Source organism: Pseudophryne corroboree, chromosome 9, assembly GCF_028390025.1.
Source record: "Pseudophryne corroboree isolate aPseCor3 chromosome 9, aPseCor3.hap2, whole genome shotgun sequence".
In the NCBI taxonomy this organism is placed as follows: Eukaryota; Metazoa; Chordata; class Amphibia; order Anura; family Myobatrachidae; genus Pseudophryne; species Pseudophryne corroboree.
Window position 1 is genome coordinate 174,253,654 of NC_086452.1, and position 15,790 is coordinate 174,269,443.

General features: G+C 46.3%; 1 protein-coding gene across 3 annotated transcripts in view; it reads right to left on the reverse strand.

The window, feature by feature from the left end:
• Window positions 1-15,790, reverse strand: part of SH3GLB1 (SH3 domain containing GRB2 like, endophilin B1) — a 168,715-nt gene that overhangs the window by 43,549 nt on the left and 109,376 nt on the right. For all 3 annotated transcript variants that reach the window (XM_063939959.1, XM_063939960.1, XM_063939961.1), the window contains one exon: window positions 2,016-2,105. In XM_063939959.1, the coding sequence (XP_063796029.1) occupies window positions 2,016-2,105 (90 nt within the window). The remainder of the gene's footprint in view (window positions 1-2,015; window positions 2,106-15,790) is intronic.

Sequence of the window (15,790 nt, forward strand, 5' to 3'; positions counted from 1 at the left end):
ATCGAAAAATCAGTACACAGGACACGTGGACACTCTCTGAGGTTAGAAGAGAGAAAATTTCATACACAACGTAGGAAAGGGTTCTTTCAAAGTAAGGGCAGTAAAAATTTGGGATTCTCTGCCAGAGAAGGTTGTAATGGCGGACTCAGTCAATATGTTTAAAAATGGTTTAGATAAGTTCCTAGCTGAAAGAAATATCCAAGGATATAGCATTTAAAGGAAGAGAATTTTAGTTAGAGCATTAACTAAAGTTGTTATTAAGACTTCTAAACATAACTTCATCCGGGTCATTATGGTTAATCTATAGTCATATACAGATTAGTGTAAGAATTATAATACAGGTTGAACTCGATGGACATTTTTTCTTTTTTCAACCTCATTACCTATGTTACATTATTGCTATCAAAGGCTTAGTAAATAGAACCCCTTATCCTTTTCATAACCCTTGTTTGATAAAAAAAAAAAATTGTATATTTTATTTTATTTTATAATGCCATATGGTGGAAATCAAGGGAAAAAAAGCCCCACTTTGCTACAAGTTGTTTTCAAAAGATATATTAGTTTGTAAAATGTATGACAGTGATACAATTCTGCCGAGAGCCTGTTTTAGAACTGTGGTAGGGTATGGTAGAGAGGTCAAAGCTCAGAATGGTATCTTACACTCACTGATACAGTCATAAAACAGTGTTCTTTTGTGGCCTACAATAAAGAAGAAAATAATTACACAACAGGAATCCTCTGGTGAGTAAGCTTGTCACTGGACCGCAATTTATGAAACAACGTATGACAATTTATTTATAATTACACAGACAACAGACATAATACAAATAAAACATAATAAAATCCTCGGCAATTATTTATCATCAATTTAAATATAAATAGCACCAATGTGAGTGATAACGATAAGATCCTCATATGATATTTTGTTCATCATTGACATTGGTGCTAAATATATTAAAGTTGAATTGCATAATTGCGGATGATTTTATTACGCGTTTTATTTGTATTAGGGCATTTCCACCGGTAACGGAATAACATTCTTACGGTGATAAACGCTATTCATTAAACAATTGCTACCAGTGAACAAATCATCATAAGCCATCCGCCCACAATAAACAAATAACAAAGTTCTATCTTGTGTATGTTAAATCAGTCACGGAATCACCATAGAGGGGCAGACTTGATGGGCCAAGTGGGTTTTATCTGCTGTCTGATCCTGTTTCTAGGTTACCTTTCATAAGACATGTTACTATGTGTGTGCACTCAAAATTGATAAATTCAGATTCCAGAATAAACTCTAAATAGTCACAATTTTATTGCAAGATGGGAACATCCTGGGGATACAGCTACACACATTTGGTAAAAGTATGACAATTCTGACAATTTGTGTAACAGAATCACAATGCTGTGGTAATGAGCATGGGAAACATTTATACAAAACGGAGTTTTGAGTTACAGTACTATCTCAAAATCCGAATAAATAATCAAACTTTATCTTTATCGGTAACAGAAGCAACTTTATTTTTATACGTTTTTATTTAACCAGATCATGGAGAAAGAATTATTTATGGCTGCTACATTGCCTTATTTCCATTATATTAACCCTGATCTTGAGTTATTATGTGATCATTTAATTAAACACATTCCATTGCTTCATATGCAAACGAACGAAAGCCCATAATACTGTTTTCATTCAGTGAACACCGGCACAGAGTTTAAAGAGCCCTAATATGAGGTGCTCGATCACAAACCAAAATTAATTTTCCTCTGTTAGCAAAATGGAGCACATCACTGAGCATGCCAAACACCTTGTACTTGTGTTGACTGTTATGTTTTAGGCTCTATGTCCATATTTTCATGGAAGTGCCCAATTATTAGGTCTCTGTGTAATTATGAATAAATGGTTATACATAGTAACAACCATATTCAACAGCACATTCCTGCTGTGCAAGTATTCTCTTAGCTATACAACAGCATGTACAGGATGAAATTATAGCTCTACAGAAACTACTCACGTGTGTACTGCTTATGCCTTCTAGAAGTAATCTAGTAATCTCAGCCTGTCGGTCAAATTCACTTTGTGTAATTCTGAGTTCCTGTTCAGCCTTGTGTAAGAAAACAAACAAAAATGCATTTCAATGTGCAATTTCTTTAAATTAGTTTTTTTTTTTTTTTTTTTTTAAGACGGGCAAACACATCATTATCACATTATATCTCTATTACTTACCACATTATATCTCTTACTTTACGTGCTCTACTAGTTAAATGGCTCAAGCATCAACAAACTGTGTGCTGGTTTCACCATCTATAACTCACTAAATGCATCTTAAATGTGTGGATTTTACAAGGAACAAATGAACTGATATTTTCTTTTCCAGTTTCCTATGAACTTTAAAAAAAAATGAACTAACCACATAATCATTACAGTTCAAGCATGAAAGTCATATCTGCTACTACAGTTGTGTCCACATACACCTATCCTCAGATCACCACGCTTGGAGTGCTACAGACTTTGCAATTTAGACGTGTCATGCAACTTTTTCTTAAAAAAATACATCTCAATCTATTACTGTATACCAATTCTTTTGTTACAAAATCCTAATCCAGTGTACACTTTTAGCAAATTAAGACTAAATTACGGAAAAAGTACACAATCTGGGTAAAAAAGCAAAAGACCATCAATGCCACAAAATACCAAGCGGAACTGCTTAGTGCACTATCAGCTACTCAGTACACCATTTGAAAAAACGCAAAATTTGGGACAAAGTGCTCAAGCACTGGAACTGCTACCTGTGGCAGAGCCAAGTAGTGCCAGACATCTTATGTCATATGGTGCAAGGATAGGCGTATGACACATCTGTATGGACCACTCAGTAGTAACAAGGGCCACCAACAGAGGGCGACTGCTGAGACTGGAGTCGTAGGCCCGGAAAGAGAGGAGGGCCTGCCTCTGCACCTGTTGACATGGGTATAACTGTACAGAAATGTCCTCAACAAAATGACTACCCACCATGGAGAAGACAAAAACAGACAATATAGACCAACAAATACATAGGAATACAAAGAAGCATCATGATTAACAGAAGGCAGAAATAAGGCAACATTATGTCTGCAGGGTCGCAGCAGAACATACACAGAGCAGCCAGATCAACTAACACTGGGAAACGCCAACTGACAACAATGTGCACGTGCGCAACTGGGCAAACCCGGAAGCGAGGGGGAGGGGGGCCTTGCTCCCACAGCCGATACCTGGAGATCTACAGTACTGGGGATTATGCAGCACAATGTATCCAAAGCAGTGAAACTATTACAGCCATCACATCTTCGTGATATTTCATTTACAGTACATGAAGTCATTTACTAGGATAGGAGGGTGGATTAGGGATGATCTATTCCTATGAAGATCACATAATAAACTTGACAGATTTCCTGGACTGAGTGAGAAAGTGTGGATGAGCATGGCAGGAATAAACACAACTGAAGGTTGAGCGCTGCATGTATCATGTCAGTCACGCAATATGCAACTTACTGCTATAAGAGGTTCAGACAAATATCAAACTAATAAGAGGTTGTCATCCTTCACATGATTAATTAATGGTCTTGTGAGTGGCCTCTTGCAGATTTTTCTGAATACATCACTGCTTCTTTCTGGCTTCCTTCTGTGACTTTCAATCAGGCAGGGAATAATTTTATTGTTGTACTGGGATACAGTACAAAGTTTCTCTCTGGATACAGCTAGATGAATAGTAGAGACACACAGCCGAGATATACGGCTCGCAGCAGCACTGACCATACACAGCTCTCTGCTAGATATAAATGTATGGCTAGAGAACAGCAATAAAGAAATGTGTTCTAAATGCAACAGCCGGAACACAGAACACTCCTCGTACAAAGTGGCAGGGGTTTTCACTGCTCCATAAGTAAAGCTTGAACCTTTGAGATAGGTTTTTAGAAAAAAAGGAGATTTATGGTAAAACTTACCACTGTTAAATATCTTTCCGCGAGGTACACTGGTTTCCATATGGAATAACATCACGGTGTAGAGTTGGCTCTCGATCCGAGGCACCAACGGGCTAAAACTTTGACTGTTCCCAGGATGCACTGCATCGCCTCCTCTATATCCCCGCCCCCAGGCACTGGAGCTCAGTTTTGTTAACCAGTCCAATGCAGTAGCAGGTAAGAGACGGTAGATGTTAGTCACATAGACCCACATTCTCACGACAAGAGAAGGGACTAGCGGCTAATGCCATACAAACCCAAAGAAGCTAAGTGCGTCAGGGTGGGCGCCCTGTGGAAACCAGTGTACCTCGCAGAAAGAGATTTAACAATGGTTAGTCTTACCATAAATCTCCTTTTCTGTAGCGGGGTACACTGGTATTCCACAGGGAATAACATCGGGGATGTCCTAAAGCAGTTCCTCATGGGAGGGGACGCACTGTAGCGGGCAGAAGGACCCGGCGTCCAAAGGAAGCATCCTGGGAGGCGGAAGTATCAAAGGCATAGAATCTGATGAACGTGTTCACTGAGGACCATGTAGCCGCCTTGCACAATTGTTCAGCGGGCCGCCCAAGAGGGTCCAACAGACCGAGTAGAAAGGACCTTGATAGCAGGAGCTGGAAGTCCAGCCTGCGCATAAGCTTGTGCAATCACCATTCTAATCCATCTGGCCAAGGTCTGCTTAGTCGCAGGCCAGCCACGTTTGTTAAAACCAAAAAGTACAAAAAGAGAATCTGACCTCCTGATAGATGCAGTCCTTGCAACATATATATGGAGAGCCCGTACCACATCCAAAGACCGCTCTTTGGAGGACAAACCAGGAGAGATAAAGGCCGGAATCACAATCTCTTGGTTAAGGTGGAAAGATGACACCACCTTAGGTAGATAACCAGGGCGAGTTCTAAGAACTGCCCGGTCATGGTGAAAAATCAGAAAGGGTAGACGACAGAACAAAGCGCCTAAGTCTGAAACCCTCCTAGCAGAGGCAATAGTCACCAGAAAAATTACCTTATGCATAAGGCATTTAAGGTCCGCAGATTCAAGAGGTTCATACGGAGACTCTTGAAGGGCATTAAGAACAACAGACAGATCCCATGGAGCCACAGGAGGGACATAGGGAGGCTGAATCCGTAGTACGCCCTGATTGAAAGTATGAACGTCAGGAAAATACAATTTTTCGCTGAAACCACACCGACAAGGCAGAAATGTGAACCTTGAGGGAGGCCAGGCAAAGTCCTAAATCCAGGCCTTGTTGCAAAAAAGCCAAAAGTCTGGAAGTACTAAACTTGTATGCATGATAATTCTTAGCAGCACACCAGTTGAAGTAAGAATTCCAGACCCTATAATAAATCCGTGCAGAAGCCGGTTTGCCGGCCTTCAACATAGTTTGAATAACCGCCCCTGAAAATCCTTTGGCCCTCAGGAGTGAAGCTTCAAAATCCACGCCGTCAAAGCCAGTCTTGCCACATCCTGGTCAACACAAGGGCCCTGTGAACTAGAAGCAGTATTCCTCCTTCTTGCTTGAACTTCCAAAGTACCCTGGGCAGGAGTGACACTGGAAGGAACACGTATGGCAGCTGAAAGTTCCATGGAATTGCCAGTGCATCCACGAACGCTGCTGGAGGATCCCTTGTCCTTGCTCCGAAGACCAGTACCTTGTGATTGTGTGGAGACGCCATCAGGTCTACATCTGGTAGACCCCACTTGTCCACAAGGAATTGGAAGACCTCCGGATGAAGACTCCACTCCCCGTTGCGTACGTCCTGATGACTGAGGAAGTCCGCTTCCCAGTTGAGGACCCTGGAATGAACACGGACGATATTGCTGGAAGAAGGCTTTCTGCCCATTGAAGAATTTTTGACCCTTCCATCATTGCCATGCGGCTTCGAGTGCCACCTTGTTGATATATGTACGCCACCGTGGTGGTGTTGTCTGATTGTACTTGAACAGGCCTGTTCTGTACAAAAGGCAGGGCCAGAGTCAACGCATTGAACACTGCCCGCAATTCCAGAATGTTTATCGGGAGGAGAGATTCCTCCCTGGTAAACCGACCCTGGAGAGAGAGTGTTGCTCCAACACCACGCCCCAACCCCGCAGACTGGCATCAGTCATTAAGAGGACACAGTTGGAGATCCAGAAGGGACTACCCCTGCTCAATTGTTGGTCCTGTAGCCACTAACTCAGTGACAGATGAACCTCCGGAGTCAAGGAGATCATTTGAGACCTGATCCAGTGAGGCAGGCCGTTCCTCTGCAGAGGGTAATCCTTTCCAAGTGGGTGGGAATGAAATTGAGTGCACTCTACCATGGCGAAAGCCGACACCATGAGGCCTAGTTCTTGCATCGCTGAGTGTATCGACACTCTTTGGCGAGAGATGAAGTTTCTGATTCTGTCCTGAAGTTTCAGGACCTTCTCTGGAGACCAGAACAAACGTTGGTTGTGTGTCCAGTAATGCCCCCAATTGTACCATGCTCTGAGCAGGGACCAGTGAGGATTTCTTCCAGTTGAGGAGCCACCCGTGGGCTTACAGGAATTGGACCAACAGTTCCAGACGACGGAGGAGAACCTCTGGGGAGTTTGCCAGGATCAACATGTCGTCCAGATACGGCAGGTACCTGATACCCAGACGGCGGAAAAGGGATGTCATGACCGCCATGACCTTGGTGAAGATCCGAGGAGCAGTGGTCAGTCCGAAAGGCAAGGCTTGGGACTGATAATGAATGTTGCAAATAGCAAACTGTAGATATTGCTGATGCGACATGGCAATAGGTATGTATAGGTAAGCATCCTGTATATCCAGGGATACCATATAGTCCTTGGATTCCATAGCCAGTACAATAGAGCGCAGAGTTTCCATACGGAATTTGGACATGCTCACAAATTCGTTCAAAGATTTGAGGTTGAGTATAGGTTGGGAGGATCCATTCGGCTTCGGAACTAGAAACAGCGTCGAATAGTATCCCCTGCCTCTCCGAGACAGAGGCACCATCACTCCTGCATCCAGGATTGGACAACCAAATGTAGAGTTTCTGCTCTTAATGGATCCAAAGGGATAACCGTTGAGCAAAACTGGCGAGGGGGACGTCTCTTGAAAGAGATTGCGTACCCATGAGAGACCACTTCCTGCACCCAGGCGTCCGAAGTGGTCTTTAACCATACCTGGGCGAACCGCAGAAGTTGGCCTCCCACCCTGGGGTCCCCCAGGGGAAGGCCCGCCCCATCATGCAGCAGGCTTGTCCGGTTTGGAAGCAGGCTGACGGGGGGGGGCCCAAGAACGTTTAGGTTTGGGCTTAGAGGACTTGGAAGTGTGAGCCTGTCTCGGGTACGCCTGACCATTTGCTTTACCTGGAGGTCGAAAGGAACGAAAAGTAGTACTCTTAGCCTTCGGAACCGAAGGATTAGTACTTGGGAGAAACGCAGTCTTGGCCGACGCCAAGTCGGCCACAATTTTGTTCAGATCATCTCCAAATAGTACATCTCCCTTAAAAGGGAGTACCTCCAAGGTCTTCTTAGAGTCCAGGTCCACCGACCAGGACTGTAACCACAGAATCCAGCGAGCCAGGATAGACGTAGTAGATGCCTTGGCCGCCATAACATGCATCAGAGGCCGCCTCCTGAATATAGTGGGTGGCTGTGGTAATATAGGTCAGATATTGTCTGGCAGTGTCTGAAAAATTCAGAGGTAGCTCTTCCTCAATTGCTTGAACCCATGCTTCAATGCCTTTTGCAGCCCAAGAGGCTGCCATAGTGGGTCTATGTACAGCACCTGTAAGAGAGTGTAAACAGACTTCAAGCAACCCTCCACATGCTTATCCGTCGGTTCCTTCAAAGAGGTGAGGGTGGTGACAGGCAGAGTAGATGATGCCACAAGACGGGATACATGTGAGAGTCCACTGGTAGCGGGGTTTCCCACTTGTTACTCAACTCCGCAGAGATAGGATAACGAGCTATCATCTTTTTAGACCGGGAAAATGTATTTCCTGGAGAAGACTACAATTCCTGACGTATGTCAATTAAATGGTCAGAATGTGGTAAGACTAATTTAGTAACCTTCTGACGTTTGAAGTTATCAGGTTTCTTAGACGTATCAGGAGGGTCAATCTCATCATCAATCTGAAGAATCAGCTTGATAGCCTCCACTAGGTCAGGAACAGCAACCTGTGTTGTAGAATCTTCATCAGAAGCAGCAGTATCAGCATCTGATGGATCAGTATATTCCCCATCGGAATCGGAAGAATCATCCGAAATAATAGTGGATTGTGAGGAAGAAATGACCCGCTTAGATGACCCTTTGATCCCAGTAGGGAGAGGTGTGGTTTTTGTTTAACCAAGGACTGATTTAATCGTTGTAACTGGGTTGACAGAGTATCCGCCCATGGTGGATTAACTAGAGGGACAAAATGTGGCTGTCATGGCACAGGAGGTCCCAAAGGGGGCGCAAGTCTTGTTACAAGCGTAGTCAGCATATTTGAAAATGTAGCCCAAGGTGGATCTGCCACAGGTTCTGCGGGCTGACTAGGGGGTGCAGAACACCTAGTACCTGGACCCTCAGCAGAAATAATTTCCTCAGGTAAATCCGTGGCGCCAGCACTGCATGATGCAGGAGCTTCTGTGGATTTCCCGCCCTGTGCAGACGACATTATTGGGAATGTAGCCTTAGGGCATATCAGTACAATATAGCCAGACAAACCCAATACCTGACAAAAAACCCCTAAGATATGTGACTGCACAAAGAGCACAAACAGTGGATTTAAGTGGTATGAGGTGACTGAAACACACAGTGAAAAATACAAAACAGTATATCCTGTGGAACACTATATGGTATATGAGACCCTGACGCACTTAGTTCCCCAGGGTACAGAATATAGTGATAGCAATGTGTGATACACAGAATAGAATCCACACAGCAGCTATAGGCACACACAGTCACAGGTACAATGCAGAAATTATTACATATAATAAGATTGCACTGGACTAGTAATACTACATAGAGATATGTATGTATACAGATAATAAGAATTTACTTACCGATAATTCTATTTCTCGTAGTCCGTAGTGGATGCTGGGGACTCCGTAAGGACCATGGGGAATAGCGGCTCCGCAGGAGACTGGGCACAAAGTAAAAGCTTTAGGACTAGCTGGTGTGCACTGGCTCCTCCCCCTATGACCCTCCTCCAAGCCTCAGTTAGGATACTGTGCCCGGACGAGCGTACACAATAAGGAAGGATTTTGAATCCCGGGTAAGACTCATACCAGCCACACCAATCACACCGTACAACTTGTGATCTGAACCCAGTTAACAGCATGATAACAGAAGGAGCCTCTGAAAAGATGGCTCACAACAACAAAAACCCGATTTTTGTAACAATAACTATGTACAAGTATTGCAGACAATCCGCACTTGGGATGGGCGCCCAGCATCCACTACGGACTACGAGAAATAGAATTATCGGTAAGTAAATTCTTATTTTCTCTGACGTCCTAGTGGATGCTGGGGACTCCGTAAGGACCATGGGGATTATACCAAAGCTCCCAAACGGGCGGGAGAGTGCGGATGACTCTGCAGCACCAAATGAGAGAACTCCAGGTCCTCCTCAGCCAGGGTATCAAATTTGTAGAATTTTACAAACGTATTTGCTCCTGACCAAGTAGCTGCTCGGCAAAGTTGTAAAGCCGAGACCCCTCGGGCAGCCGCCCAAGATGAGCCCACCTTCCTTGTGGAGTGGGCATTTACAGATTTTTGGCTGTGGCAGGCCTGCCATAGAATGTGCAAGCGGAATTGTACTACAAATCCAACGAGCAATAGTCTGCTTAGAAGCAGGAGCACCCAGCTTGTTGGGTGCATACAGGATAAACAGCGAGTCAGATTTTCTGACTCCAGCCGTCCTGGAAACATATATTTTCAGGGCCCTGACAACGTCTAGCAACTTGGAGTCCTCCAAGTCCCTAGTAGCCGCAGGCACCACAATAGGTTGGTTCAGGTGAAACGCTGAAACCACCTTAGGGAGAAACTGAGGACGAGTCCTCAATTCCGCCCTGTCCGAATGGAAAATCAGATAAGGGCTTTTACAGGATAAAGCCGCCAATTCTGACACACGCCTGGCCCAGGCCAGGGCCAACAGCATGACCACTTTCCATGTGAGATATTTTAACTCCACAGATTTAAGTGGTTCAAACCAATGTGACTTTTGGAACCCAAAAACTACATTGAGATCCCAAGGTGCCACTGGAGGCACAAAAGGAGGCTGTATATGCAGTACCCCTTTTACAAACGTCTGAACTTCAGGGACTGAAGCTAGTTCTTTTTGGAAGAAAATTGACAGGGCCGAAATTTGAACCTTAATGGACCCCAATTTCAGGCCCATAGACACTCCTGTTTGCAGGAAATGTAGGAATCGACCCAGTTGAATTTCCTCCGTCGGGCCTTACTGGCCTCGCACCACGCAACATATTTTCGCCAAATGCGGTGATAATATTTTGCGGTTACATCCTTCCTGGCTTTGATCAGGATAGGGATGACTTCATCCGGAATGCCTTTTTTCCTTCAGGATCCGGCGTTCAACCGCCATGCCGTCAAACGTAGCCGCGGTAAGTCTTGGAACAGACAGGGTCCTTGCTGGAGCAGGTCCCTTCTTAGAGGTAGAGGCCACGGATCCTCCGTGAGCATCTCTTGAAGTTCCGGTTACCAAGTCCTTCTTGGCCAATCCGGAGCCACGAATATAGTGCTTACTCCTCTCCATCTTATCAATCTCAGTACCTTGGGTATGAGAGGCAGAGGAGGGAACACATACACTGACTGGTACACCCACGGTGTTACCAGAGCGTCTACAGCTATTGCCTGAGGGTCCCTTGACCTGGCGCAATACCTGTCGAGTTTTTCCCAACGGTTTATAATCATGTGGAAGACTTCTGGGTGAAGTCCCCACTCTCCCGGGTGGAGGTCGTGCTGAGGAAGTCTGCTTCCCAGTTGTCCACTCCCGGAATGAATACTGCTGACAGTGCTATCCCATGATTTTCCGCCCAGCGAAGAATCCTTGCAGCTTCTGCCATTGCCCTCCTGCTTCTTGTGCCACCCTGTCTGTTTACGTGGGTGACTGCCGTGATGTTGTCCGACTGGATCAACACCGGCTGACCTTGAAGCAGAGGTCTTGCTAAGCTTAGAGCATTGTAAAATGTCCCTTAGCTTCAGGATATTTATGTGAAGTGATGTCTCCAGGCTTGACCATAAGTCCTGGATATTCCTTCCCTGTGTGACTGCTCCCCAGCCTCGCAGGCTGGCATCCGTGGTTACCAGGACCCAGTCCTGAATGCCGAATCTGCGGCCCTCTAGAAGATGAGCACTCTGCAACCACCACAGGAGGGACACCCTTGTCCTTGGTGACAGGGTTATCCGCTGATGCATCTGAAGATGCGACCCGGACCATTTGTCCAGCAGGTCCCACTGGAAAGTTCTTGCGTGGAATCTGCCGAATGGGATTGCTTCGTAGGAAGCCACCATTTTACCCAGAACCCTTGTGCATTGATGCACTGAGACTTGGCTCGGTTTGAGGAGGTTCCTGACTAGCTCGGATAACTCCCTGGCTTTCTCCTCCGGGAGAAACACCTTTTTCTGGACTGTGTCCAGGATCATCCCTAGGAACAGAAGACACGTCGTCGGAACCAGCTGCGATTTTGGAATATTGAGAATCCAATCGTGCTGCCGCAACACTACCTGAGATAGTGCTACACCGACCTCCAACTGTTCCCTGGATCTTACCCTTATCAGGGAATCGTCCAAGTAAGGGATAACTAAAATTCCCTTCCTTCGAAGGAATATCATCATTTCGGCCATTACCTTGGTAAAGACCCGGGGTGCCGTGGACCATCCCTACGGCAGCGTCTGAACTGATAGTGACAGTTCTGTACCATGAGAAGGGTAAATTTTGACATGAAGGTAAGCATCCTTGATGTCCCGAGACATCATGTAGTCCCCTTCTTCCAGGTTCGCAATCACTGCTCTGAGTGACTCAATCTTGAATTTGAACCTCTGTATGTAAGTGTTCAAAGATTTTAGAATCGGTCTCACCGAGCCGTCTGGCTTCGGTACCACAATAGTGTGGAATAATATCCCGTTCCCTGTTGCAGGAGGGGTACCTTGATTATCACCTGCTGGGAATACAGCTTGTGAATGGCTTCCAAAACTGCCTCCCTGTCAGAGGGAGACATCGGTAAAGTCGACTTTTGGAAACGGCGAGGGGGAGACGTCTCGAATTCCAATATGTACCCCTGAGATATTACCTGAAGGATCCAGGGGTCTACTTGCGAGTGAGCCCACTGCGCACTGAAATTCATTGAGAACGGGCCCCCACCGTGCCTGAGCTTGTAAAGCCCTAGCGTCATACTGAGGGCTTGGCAGAGACGGGAAAGGGTTTCTGTTCCTGGGAACTGGCTGATCTCTGCAGCCTTTTTCCTCTCCCTCTGTCACGAGCAGAAAAGAGGAATCTTTTGTCCGCTTGCCAACAAAGGACTGCGCCTGATAATACGGCGTCTTATTTTGAGAGGCGACCTGGGGTACAAACGTGGATTTCCCAGCTGTTGCCGTGGCCACCAGGTCTAAAAGACCGACCCCAAATGTCCCCTTTCAAAGGCAATACTTCCAAATGCCGTTTGGAATCCGCATCACCTGACCATTTTACTGGTAGAATTGGACAACGCACTTATACTTGATGCCAGTCGGCAATTATTCCGCTGTGCATCATGCATATATAGAAATGCATCTTTTAAATGCTCTATAGGCAATAATATACTATCCTTATCTAGGATATCAATATTTCCAGTCAGGGAATCCGACCATGCCAACCCAGCACTGCACCTCCAGGCTGAGGCGATAGCTGGTCGCAGTATAACACCAGTATGTGTGTAAATACCTTTTTTGGATACCCTCCTGCTTTCTATCAGCAGGATCCTTAAGGGCGGCCATCTCATGAGAGGGTAGAGCCCTTGTTCTTACAAGCGTGTGAGCGCCTTATCCCCCCTAGGGGGTGTTTCCCAATGCATCCTAACCTCTGGCGGGAAAGGGTATGCAGCCAATACTTTTTAAGAAATTATTAATTGTTATCGGGGGGAAACCCACGCATCATCACACACCTCATTTTATTTCTCAGATTCAGGAAAACTACAGGTAGTTTTTCCCTCACCGAACATAATACCCCTTTTTTTTTGGTGGTACTCGTATTATCAGAAATGTATAAAAACATTTTCCATTGTCTCAATCATGTAACGTGTGGCCCTACTGGAAATCACGGTTGTCTCTTCACCGTCGACACAGGAGTCAGTATCCGTGTCGGCGTCTGTATCTGCCATCTGAGGTAACGGCCGCTTTAGAGCCCCTGACGGCCTATGAGACGTCTGGACAGGCACAAGCTGAGTAGCCGGCTGTCTCATGTCAACCACTGTTTTTATAGAGCTGACACTGTCACGTAATTTTCAACAGTACATCCACTCAGGTGTCGACCCCCTAGGGGGTGACATCACTGTTACAGACACTCTGCTCCGTCTCCACATCATTTTTCTCCTCATACATGTCGACACAAACGTACCGACACACAGCACACACACAGGGAATGCTCTGATAGAGGACAGGACCCACTTAGCCCCTTGGGGAGACAGAGGGAGAGTTTGCCAGCACACACCAGAGCGCTATATATGTATAGGGACAACCTTACAATAAGTGTCTATCCCTTATAGCTGCTTATATCTGTTATTTTGCCAAATAAGTGCCCCCCTCTCTTTTTTACCCTGTTTCTGTAGTTGCAGGATGCAGGGGAGATTCTGGGAGCCTTCCTACCAGCGGAGCTGTGTGGGAAAAATGGCGCTGTGTGCTGAGGAGATAGGCCCCGCCCCCTTCACGGCGGGCTCTTCTCCCGCTTTTTTCTGGAAAACTGGCAGGGGTTAAATACATCCATATAGCCCAGGAGCTATATGTGATGTATTTTTTGCCAAATAAGGTAAATTCATTGCTTCCCAGGGCGCCCCCCCCCAGCGCCCTGCACCCTCAGTGACCGAAGTGTGAAGTGTGCTGAGAGCAATGGCGCACAGCTGCAGTGCTGTGCGCTACCTTATGAAGACAGGAAAGTCTTCTGCCGCCGATTTATGGACCTCTTCTTGCTTCAGCATCTGTAAGGGGGCCGGCGGCGCGGCTCCGGGACCCATCCATGGCTGGGCCTGTGATCGTCCCTCTGGAGCTAATGTCCAGTAGCCTAAGAAGCCCAATCCATTCTGCACGCAGGTGAGTTCGCTTCTTCTCCCCTTAGTCCCTCGATGCAGTGAGCCTGTTGCCAGCAGGTCTCACTGAAAATAAAAAACCTATTTAAACTTTTACTCTAAGCAGCTCAGGAGAGCCACCTAGATTGCACCCTTCTCGTTCGGGCACAAAATCTTAACTGAGGCTTGGAGGAGGGTCATAGGGGGAGGAGCCAGTGCACACCAGCTAGTCCTAAAGCTTTTACTTTGTGCCCAGTCTCCTGCGGAGCCGCTATTCCCCATGGTCCTTACGGAGTCCCCAGCATCCACTAGGACGTCAGAGAAATAACAATGCACAGTAAACACTGGATGTATATCACAGAATACTTGTACTAAATATTCATATAGTAGTGCACTTGTTCTTAACTAAAGCTGTCTAAGCGACATGTAGAATACTTAAGTGTCTTGTAAATGCACAGTGCTGATGAGACAGACGGCTTTACAGAGGAGATAGTGCCCATCAGTCCCAGGATCAGCGCAGCTGTGTGAAATGGCGCCCAAACGCTGACAAGGAGTGAAGGAGAGAGAGAGATGCAGCTCCAGGGCAGGAACACCTGCTGTAGATGGCGTCTGGAGCTGGGGGATGGGCTACAGGTTAGCACCTTATTCCCTCTGCTGGACTTCGCCACCGGGTACTATGGAGCCTATAATAAACAGATTTTAGTAAATCTGACCTGTGTGCCCTGCCCTGGTGGATATAGTGGGGTCCCCGCATGGCCACAGTGTCCACGCCAGCAGCGTGGGCCGTCTCCTGGGACTGCGACCGGATCGCGATTTCGGCGTGGTCCCACCTGGGGGACCCTCTTACCTCCTCCCTGAAGTGTGGCCACGTGATCCAAAAGAGCAGCAACGGCAAGCAGGGCGCGGGAGTATGCAGCGCCGCTGGGGGAGGCATGACAGAGGCATGACAGAATGTCAGCATGACATACACAGCATCTAGTGCCTGTGCTGCGGCCCTTGAAGTCTTCTTTCTTCTTAAAAAGCTCTTATCAGGGCTTCCTAGTGCAGCCCCACCTGTTAGCTGCAGGCACCAACTTACAAACTGAGCTCTAGTGCATGGAGGCGGGGATATAGAAGAGGCGGTCCAGTGCATCCTGGGAACAGTCAAAGCTTTACCTGTTGGTGCCTCGGATCACTATCCAACTCTACACCCCGATGTTATTTCCTGTGGATTACCAGTGTACCCCGCTGCAGAAAAAATAATATTTTACTTACCGGTAAATCTATTTCTCGTAGTTCGTAGTGGATGCTGGGGAATCCGTAAGGACCATGGGGAATAGACGGGCTCTGCAGGAGACATGGGCACTTTAAGAAAGAATTTGTATTCTGGTGTGCTCTGGCTACTCCCTCTATGTCCCTCCTCCAGACCTCAGTTAGAGAAACTGTGCCCGGAAGAGCTGACAGTACAAGGAAAGGATTTTGGAATCCAGGGCAAGACTCATACCAGCCACACCAATCACACCGTATAACTTGTGATAAACTTACCCAGTTAACAGTATGAACAACAACAGAG